At 35.9% G+C, this 10,580-nt stretch overlaps 1 protein-coding gene across 1 annotated transcript; it reads left to right on the top strand.

Annotated features, from left to right (window-relative positions):
• Nucleotides 1-1,325: 1,325 nt before the first annotated feature.
• Nucleotides 1,326-9,399, top strand: LOC141697667 (uncharacterized). The gene is made up of 6 exons (XM_074502158.1): nucleotides 1,326-1,636; nucleotides 2,071-3,568; nucleotides 7,128-7,227; nucleotides 7,846-7,945; nucleotides 8,338-8,426; nucleotides 8,756-9,399. The coding sequence occupies exons 2-6, from the start codon at nucleotides 2,434-2,436 to the stop codon at nucleotides 8,967-8,969; spliced, it is 1,638 nt and encodes a 545-aa protein (XP_074358259.1). The 5' UTR covers nucleotides 1,326-1,636; nucleotides 2,071-2,433; the 3' UTR covers nucleotides 8,970-9,399.
• Nucleotides 9,400-10,580: the final 1,181 nt, after the last annotated feature.

The raw sequence follows: 10,580 nt of genomic DNA, 5'->3' as shown, positions 1-10,580 counted from the left end.
CATGGGCCGACCGAAAGGCATGGACATATTAGCTATGGGCCTTATTAGGCCCAATGAATGAGGGCCCAACCACCAAAGGAGCCTTTGGGTTTGGCCCACACATTCTCTAGGGCCAAAGACCCAATATTTCACTCTATCGTTGGGAATCCACCTAGATCAAAACGCCCCCTTTATCTCTTTAACGTTCGTCCGTATCTCCAGTGTAACGGACAAACATTAATTGCAGGTTTGAAGAATATAAATACCCCAAGAAATGTAAGAAACCACACAGCTTGACACACAGATACTCTCAAATTATCTCTGCATTCTTATATTCCTAAACGCGTTCTATATCAAGATTACTTATTTTCACACCGGAGGTGAATCGGGGGACAATCCTTCATATTTACTTATTTTTCGGGTTAAAGCCGAAAACTTTTCTTGGAGGGTCGAAGCCTGTTATTCAAGACGAAGGAATTTGGGCCTAACAATTATTAAGATTGTAAACGAAACGAGCAGTTCGGTAACTCACTGAATTCGAACTCGAATAACTTAATTCGGATCGTATTGGAGTTCGGTAAGTTGGAGTCTAGACCACAGTTTCTGAACCAAGAAGCTAAGCTTATCTTTTTTAGGTTTTATATCAAATTACCCACCGAACTCGTTCAAATGTATCACGTAGCTACTCAATCTCCACGGCGACTCATTTAAACCACTAAAATAGTAGTATATATCACTCCGTTAGATTTTTAAATTTTATTAACAGAAAACGTTAATTTTAAAAATTTATAGTCGTATATTTTTGTTAAACTGCCAGACACATGAAGTTCAGATAAACAACGAGAGTCCTAATTGAAAGGACATATTCTTTTCATCTCTCTATTGAATTAATACTGCAATTGCAGAATATCCAGCTTTTATTTTACTCGCGAAGATAACAATTATTTTAGGATCAATTAAACATATATAAAGATGAGAAAGAGGCACTCAAATTTGCTGGTAAACCATAATATTCAAAGAAATACACAGCAAACACAACACTTCTGTTAAAAAATTTAAAAAAATATAACAGAATGATATATACTAGTATTTTAGTGGTTTAAATGAGTCGCCGTGGATATTGTGTAACTACTTGATACATTTTAACGAGTTTGGTGGAAAATTTGATATAAAACCCGTTCTTTTTCTGGTACAGTGATTGAATTGTAAAAATCAGTACCAGTATGGTTTATGTGTAATTTCACTCTAACCTCAAGGGCCGTTGTGAAGAATCAATCATAGTGACGATGGAAGCAACAATCAACGGCCAAGATCCTCCGCTTTTCAAAAAGACAAATAACAATCCATGGTTTCCCTCTCTCCCGGAAAAAAGGGGGCCTGAAATAAAGCATTTCGTTTCGATCATCTCGTCACTCCTCTCCCTCTCTCACTTTACAATACACAAAACCTAAAACCTAACTTTCATCTCCTTTGCATTTCGTTACGAATGTGATAATGTTTGAATCTAAGGACGCGTTTGCTCAACGGCGATCTTCTTTCTCGTGCACCGTTCCTTGTTTGATTATCTCCAGCTTTTCTCGACGGAGTATGTTGTATAATAAGTTACCTCAGAAGCCTCTTAAACTCACTGTCCTTAAATTAGACGGTTCTTCATTTGGTACCCTCTCTCTCTCTCCCTCTCTCTCTCTCTCTCTCTCCCTCTCTCCCTCTCTCTCTCACCCTCTCTCTCTCTCTCCCCCTCTCCCCCTCTCTCTCTCTCCCCCTCTCCCCCTCTCCCTCTCTCCCTCCCTCTCTCTCTCTCTCCTTCTCTCTCTCCCTCCCCGTCCCTCTCTCTCTCAAACACTGTTGGACATATAACTTAAAATAGAATTTAGAATTACATTTTTATTTTCCAGCTGTAAATTTTCCCGCCATAGTTTGTTAGGATCAGATTGTATATATTAGAACAGATCATTTCTTCTCCTGTAAGTTTTGGAATAGATTACATTTTCCACAATGAGATTTATCTTTCTCTCTCTACTCTCTACTGTCTCTCTCTCTTAATTGTGCATAACTGATTCATCTTCATTGCAAACTCGATCAACACAACAGCAGCTCAGTTCTTCAACTTCGACATGGTATCAGAGCAAGATTATACGTGATCTCCATCTCGTTCTCTCGTCGTTAATCGGTGCATTTGACGACAATCTCCATCTCCGTCACGTCAATCAGCTGAATCTAGGTTTTATCAATCTTTTCTCAAAATGTTGCTTCATTTCTCAATTCGTTATTCAATTTTCAGTTTGTGATTAGTTCAATAAACGATCTCAATTGCTATTTTGATATTTCTGTTGATTCAGTAATCGATCTCAATTGTTATCCTCTGTGATTATCTCCATATCGTTATCACAATACGAAGTGTATCTCAAGAAAATCAGTTGATTTTTTGTGTGTGCAAAATCTTATATTCTCGTTATGGCAAGTTCCACAGTTCCTGATCCTAATCCTAGACTTTTAGATCAGGATAATCCTTTGTACTTGCAATCTTCAGATCATCCTGGAATGAAACTTATTAGTGATTCTTTTGACGGTACTGGCTTTAGTAATTGGAAAAGATCAATGACTATTGCTTTATCAGCAAGAAACAAATTAGGTTTCGTTGACGGATCGATTATCAAACCTGCTACTACTGATTCTACGTTTAAGAGTTGGTCTAGATGCAATGATATGGTCATATCATGGTTGCTTGGTTCTTTGTCAAAATCCATTGGTCGCAGTGTTATCTACTCTAATTCTGCACGACAGATGTGGCAAGAATTGGAAGAAAGATATGGATCTCCTAATGGAACTCAATTGTTCTCTTTACATAAAGAATTATCTGAAATTTCACAGGGAAATAGTGATATTTCTGATTACTTCACTAGACTCAAGATGTTATGGGATGACATTGATTCTCTGGCATTAATTCCTGTCTGTTCATGTGGCTGCACCTGTGGTGCCTCTTTGAAACTCTCCAATTTTCAGCAAGATCAACGAGTAATTCAATTCCTAATGGGGCTTAATGAGTCCTACACTGCTATGCGTGGTTCGATTCTAATGAAAACACCATTGCCCAATATCAGTCAGGCTTACAGCATTCTTCTTCAAGAAGAATCACAAAGAGAAATTCATTCTAGTACTCAGTTTGTCACAGACTCTGCCTCACTTCATGTGAGTTCCTCAAGGATGCCAGCTTATCAGTCATCAAAGAAGCCCAACCTTGACTCAAAAAGGACCATTCTCAACTGTAACTACTGCAAAAAGCCTGGTCATACTGTTGACAAATGCTACAAATTGCATGGATTCCCACCTGATTTCAAGTTCACAAAACCTAGGCGTTTTGCACAAGCTGCACAGGTTGAGGTTTCAACAATTACTCATGCTAATCATACACAAAATGGTTCATCTTCTGAACATGCTAATATCAACAATTCTCCAACTTCAACAAATACTCATACTCCTGGAAATGCTTCTGTCAACATCACACCGGAATTTTATTCTCAGTTGATGACTCTATTGAAGAATTCTCAGAACACCACAGAAACTGCACCATCCACTGCCAATTTTGCTGGTAATATAAATCTTTCCACAGCTTGTTTCTCAAATTCAAATAAAATTAGCTGGATACTTGATAGTGGTGCTAGTGACCATATGTGCTTTCATAAAGATTTATTTTCTGATTTCAAAATACTTCCAACACCAATAACTGTATCACTCCCTACTGGTCATATTCTTGAAATCACACACTACGGGACAGTACCTATCTCATCTGACATCATACTACATAATGTTCTATATGTTCCACATTTCAAATTAAATCTTCTTTCTGTTAGTAAACTGACACAACAGATGAATTGTGTTCTCAGTTTTACTAATAATTGTTGCTTCTTGCAGGGCTCTTCTCTGAGGAAGCCATTGGCTCTTGGTAAAACTCAGAGAGGCCTGTATCTTCTTGATCATCAATCAACTTCTTTTTCTGCTGCAATTCCTGTTACTCCGTCTTCACATGCTTTTGTCTCTGCTGAATGTAACACTAGTACTGTAGTTTGGCATACTAGACTTGGTCATATGCCACTTTACAAACTTAAGACTCTTTCTCTTTGCAATGTTGATTTGAATGATTCCAATTAGACGCATGTGAAATTTGTGCTAAATCAAGGCAACAGAGACTTCCATTTCCTAATAGTACACTGAGTTCTACATCTTGTTTTGAACTAATTCATGTAGATATTTGGGGTCCATATCCGGTTAAAACTTACAATAAGTATAGTTATTTTCTGACTATTGTTGACGATTTTTCAAGGGCCACCTGGACTCATCTCTTAAGTTCTAAAAGCAGTGCTTTTGATTTTATTAAATACTTTGTTAACATGGTCCATACTCAGTTTGGTGTTTCTATCAAGACAGTTCGTACGGATAATGCTTTAGAGCTGGGTCTGAGTCATGCTACCAGTACTTTCTTTCTAGAAAAAGGTATTTCTCACCAAACATCATGTGCTCACACTCCACAACAAAATGGTGTTGTGGAGAGGAAGCACAAATACTTATTAGAAACATCTCGTGCTCTCCTTTTCCAATCCAAACTTCCTAAACACTACTGGGGGGACTGTGTCTTGACTGCAACATACTTAATAAATCGATTTCCTTCTAGAGTCATTCATGGTGCAACTCCTTTTGAAGTACTTTTTGGTGTAAAACCGACTTATAATCACTTAAAACCATTTAGCTGTCTTGCTCATGTTAATGTGCCTAAAGTTAACCGAGACAAATTTGCACCTAGATCAGTTCCTTGTGTATTTTTAGGCTATCCTTTTGGCAAAAAGGCTTATAAATTCCTTAATTTGGAAAATTATTCAATTTTGGTCTCTAGAGACGCAAAATTTTATGAAACCATTTTCCCTTTTGTCAAGAGTGCTTCTTCAACATTCATACCATTGTCTGTTCCTGATTTAACCTCTGACCAAATTCCAACTCTTCCTACCATTCACATCTCTGATAATATTCCACCTATAATTAGAAAATCGAGCCGTACTACTAAAGTTCCATCTTACTTACAAGAGTATGTTCATCCACTTCATGCTAATTGTTCTTCATCTTGCTGTTCATATACTCTCACTTCTTTTTTTTCCCACTCCTGATACAATTTCATCAGACCAGACATGTTGTTGTGCTGTTTCTATTTCTGATGTTCCACCATCCGAACCATCTTCATATGAAACTGCTTCAAAGTTTCCTGAATGGCAAGAAGCTATTGCCAAGGAATTTTCTGCTCTAGAGTCAAACAATACATGGTCACTTGTTCCTTTACCTAAAGGTAAAAAGCCCATATCTTGCAAATGGGTATTCAAAGTTAAACATAATGCTGATGGTTCTATAGAACGATACAAGGCTCGGTTGGTTGTTAAAGGTTTCACTCAGAAAGAAGGAATCGACTATACAGAAACTTTTTCTCCGGTTGTAAAAATGACCACCATACGGGCTTTAGTTGCTACTGCTGTGAAAAAGGGTTGGGAACTGACTCAGTTGAACGTAAATAACGCCTTTTTACATGGCGATTTACACGAAGATATATATATAAGTTACCACCTGGTTTGTCAGTGTCAGATCCTACTTTAGTTTGCAAGCTTACCAAATCATTATATGGCCTTAAACAGGCATCTCGAGAATGGCATTTTAAGCTTAGCACAACATTACTTGCTCGAGGTTATCAATTTTCCAAAAATGACACCTCTTTATTTTACAAGAAGAATGGTTCTTATGTTACTTTCCTTGCTGTATATGTTGACGATATCCTGGTGACGGGTAGTGACACATTGGAAATTTCTGCTGTTAAAAGGTATCTTGATGACACTTTCAAAATTAAGGACTTGGGTCGGCTCCACTATTTTTTGGGTATCGAGTTTAACTATGTTCCTACTGGTATCGTTTTGTCACAGAAGAAATTCATCCTTGATATGATACAAGAGTTTAACTGTTCTCATTTGTCTCATGTAGTCAGTCCTTTGGATTTTACTACTAAATTGCTTCCGAATGAAGGTTCTTTCCTCGATAATCCAACCTTGTATCGTAAACTAGTTGGAAAGTTAAACTTCCTCACCAATACGCGTCCTGATTTATCATTTGCTGTCCAGCATCTCAGCCAGTTCATGTCTGACCCTAGACTTCCGCATTGGAATGCAGCAATCCATGTTCTTCGTTACATAAAAGCTGATCATTCTCGTGGTTTATTTTTTAGCAATTCATCTGATTACTCTGTTCAAGCTTATTGTGATGCAGACTGGGCTGCCTGCCCTCATACTAGGCGCTCAGTAAGTGGTTTTGTTGTGTTCTTAGGTGACAGTTTGATTTCTTGGAAGTCAAAGAAACAACATACGATCTCTCTCTCATCTGAAGAAGCTGAGTATCGATCTCTCAGGCGTATTACTGCTGAACTTGCCTGGCTATCTCGATTGCTTCATGAATTTGACATTCCTAATATCAATCCAATTCCTGTCAAATGTGATAATATGGCTGCTATTTATATAGCCAAGAACCCTGTTTATCACGAACGCACAAAACATATCGAGTTGGACTGCCATTTCGTTCGGGAAAAACTTGGTTCTGGCTTAATCTCTTTACAGCATACACCTACTTCTACTCAACTTGCGGATGTGTTCACTAAATCTCTCCCTGGTGTTCAACATAATGCTGTTTTGTCCAAGTTGGGTGTTCATTCTTTCCCCTCCAACTTGAGGGGGGGTGTTGGACATATAACTTAAAATAGAATTTAGAATTACATTTTTATTTTCCAGCTGTAAATTTTCCCGCCATAGTTTGTTAGGATCAGATTGTATATATTAGAACAGATCATTTCTTCTCCTGTAAGTTTTGGAACAGATTACATTTTCCACAATGAGATTTATCTTTCTCTCTCTACTCTCTACTGTCTCTCTCTCTTAATTGTGCTAACTGATTCATCTTCATTGCAAACTCGATCAACACAACAGCAGCTCAGTTCTTCAACTTCGACAAACACTGTCGTCTAGCGTCTTGTCTCGGTTATCGTATTATTAAAAAATTAGGTGAATGTAGTAGTGTATAAGCATCGATTTTTATGTATTTGATTATGTGTGTTTTGTGTTTGAATACAGAGATTGAAGTTGCAAAGACAGCGACAGTGGCTGAGCTGAGGAATTCGGTGGAGAATGTGTTTAGTCATTTACCGGAACAAGGACCTGGCAAGGTTTCGTGGTAATAATATTATTAATATTTTCACATTATTGTAGCTTGTTTGATTAAATGTCCTGTGTTTTGAGCTTTCTCTTGTAGCAATTTGTTAGATGAAAGTGGTTATTGTAGTAAACAATTGTCCCTGATTACTGTTGTGTATAATAGATAAGTGATCGGTGTAAATTTTTGCCTTGTTGAATTTTCAATCTGTTTGTAAGTTCCCACGAGTAGACATGAATATATAAGATTAAGCTTCTAGTTACTTGTAGTTGCCTGATTTCATACCGAAATAATTTCTTAAAGGAAGTTGATCAATTATTTATTAAGCTCTTTGAGTTGCATTATGGAGTATTCAACTGTAATAGAACTCTGAAATTGTATTTCATTTTCTCATGTGGTTTTGTTTGTGATCATATAACTACACATGTTTATCGAATAATTTATGAGGGTATTTGCTGGTTATTCAATCAGATGCAAGAATTGCAGTGCTGTTAGTTGTTAACCAATCACAATAGAGTATATGGGTGATATGTACTTACTATTAGAATTTTTGCTGTTGTATTTTTTAAATGGAAATCTAGCACATGTATTTATGTCATTATGTGTAGTATTATTTTTTAATGGATATTGTTCATGTAGGTCCCATGTATGGGGGCACTTCTGCTTGTGCTTTGATGGTCAGAAGCTTCTTGATGATAATGAATATATTTCCGATTACGAGATCAGGGATGGTGATCAGGTAGTTAATATCATATATGAAGAGATAATGGTTGCGTTTTGCAGAGTTTAAACTATTAGTCACGTTAATTTCTGAATTCAGAGTTGCAATTTCGATATTTCTACTTCTACGTAATCCTGTATATTGTCGACTTCATATTTTATCTAGAGGCAGATCTTTGCATCTAGTAAAGTGGGTCTTTGCTTAGGAACTTATTGAATTGCCTTTTCTTGTTATGAGTGATCTTGGGTTCGGACTTTAGATGTCAATATAGCCTGTTGCCGATGCCCTTTCTTTCTCTTTTACCTTTGAAATCATAATTATATGTGTTTTATCTTGCTTTTCATTTCAAGTTTAAATTACCTCATTGTAGTCCTTCTTGTTTACCGACATGTTCTTATTGGTTTTTGAAGCTTCTTTTTGCACGCCATCTATCCATTAACTACAATATGAAAAGGAGTAAATCAGCAGTGCAGTTCGGTGACTTTGAGCAACCCAGCATGTAAGTTTTCCATTAATGATAAATAAATTAGCTGTAGTTGCACACTATTATTTAATTTTATTATCTTAAAAGGAAGTTGAACCCTCTTGCATTTCCAATTCTCCCAAGCTGTGTTTTTGGGACTTCTCCTTTTGAATAGTTGAGAATTAAAATTGGTGGGTAGCAGGCTAGCAGCTAATAGAATCTGTACACTTGTTAGTTTCTTATAATATTATACATAACATCCATGGGGAACTCGTTAAAACTTCTAGAAAAATTACTGTGCTGCGAATGTGTTTTTCAAGATTACTGAAGAGTATTTGAATGCTCTTTTTGTGGTCATTGTGCAGATTAAATACGGGGGAACTAGAAGAAGAAATTGATGATGGAAATTATCAGAGTTGCGATGATAAAACTCCTAGACAAGATGACGAGGATGATAGGTTTCCTGTGACTACGCATGAATACAAGCTGCCGGCTATTTTTAGAGGATGGTTCTCATACCGCAGAGTTTCTTTAAGTCCAGAGCGAAACTTTGAACTAAAGAGTTTCTCAAGATCTTAAAAGTCAGTTACTTATGTTAAAATCATCAGATAAAGATTGGGAAAGCAGAAATAATTTCAGTAACATAGCACTACTGGGATCGGATCACCCTTATCCTCCATTCAGGGATGATTCAGAAGTCCACGGCAATCCAAAACAGTGTGTTCTTTAGTAGGTTAGGAATTGTCTACTTTTCAGAGTCGGAATTTATGATGTTAGTGTGGTTGCTAAAGGTCACTTCAACTAGGGTACGTCTTGTTAGTGCGAGTGATGTTACTGTAAAGAGCTGGGAGGTAGTTACCCAAGCTTTCTTCATCCAGCAGTTTTTTTCCTTATTATATGCAGGGGTCAAGTTCTGTGTTAAGTAGCCATCTGTTTTGGAACACTCCCTCTGCCACTTCCAAGTACGACAGATGTTAGGATGTGAATAAAATTTCTCCTATGATTTTCACTTGGTTGTCATAATTTGCTAATCCCCCCTCCCCTCTTTTTTTATTATTGAACCTTTAGTGTTTACATGATCATGATATATCTACTTCAGTTGCAATGATGTATTGTTTATCATCTATCCCTTTTTAAAGAAAATAGGCAACAACATATTTGTGTATACACTTATGCTATACATGACTTGGGTTGGAAGTTGATTTTTTTAAATATATTACTTCTTTTTATTTATACCTGACAGATCAAACTGTGGATTTTATTTGTTTCACAGAAAATATTGTGTTTAAAGATATACAATATATAAGAAAAAAAGTATTTGAAAAGGAAGTCGTTGGTTGTTTTCTGTTTTTCAGTTGCTTATAAATGTTAACTATTCAGAAATTATACATTTGTAAATAATGTCATCTCAAATTCGTTGTACCTGCTGAGTTAACCTTCTTAGTAACAGAATTAAATATAAGAAAACTGAATAAGATAGATCATTATTATTTTATATATCTTGTAAGAATTTTGGTGGTCATGGCCCAAAATGCCTAAATTCAAGATTAACTCAAAATTACGTATTCAAAAATACGTATTTTTAGAATATGAATCACGGGATACGTACGTCACACTTGCGCATATTTTCTTTTATTCCAATAATTAAAAAATTGAAAAAAAATAAAATAAAAAAATTAAGACAAGATACGCATTTATATAATACGTTTTTTTTGTAAATTTTTTTTTAAAAAAAAGTTCAAATACGCATATTTTGAAATGCTTATTCTTGGATGCGCATTTGACAAATGCGTATCTTTTATAAAATTTAATATTCCTTTTCAAAATACGTATTTTATCGATATTTAGGATCATATAGTTTAAATCTGGGTATTTTGGGCCGTTAATGCTGAAATATGGGTATTTTGGATATTTTCTCAATTTTGAATATCTAGTGAGAGGCTATATAAGTTAGAAAGATGAATGGTGACTTACAGGAGTTTATGCGGTCTTGTAAAAAGTCATAAAATTATTTTGGGGCCAAATTTAGAGGAAAAAGGTAAATATATTATTTGTTGATTTACATATTTATTTACATCAAATTTAAATACTTGATCCCAAGCTTAATGAAATAATAACATGTAAAGGTTTATTCCCGACTGTTTTAGGTCTAGATTTTGATTCTTCCTAATCTTAAAATTTATTAAAATA

The sequence above is a fragment of the Apium graveolens genome, chromosome 11 (genome assembly GCF_009905375.1).
Source record: "Apium graveolens cultivar Ventura chromosome 11, ASM990537v1, whole genome shotgun sequence".
Taxonomy (NCBI): Eukaryota; Viridiplantae; Streptophyta; class Magnoliopsida; order Apiales; family Apiaceae; genus Apium; species Apium graveolens.
This window is presented reverse-complemented; position numbering and strand designations above follow the sequence as displayed.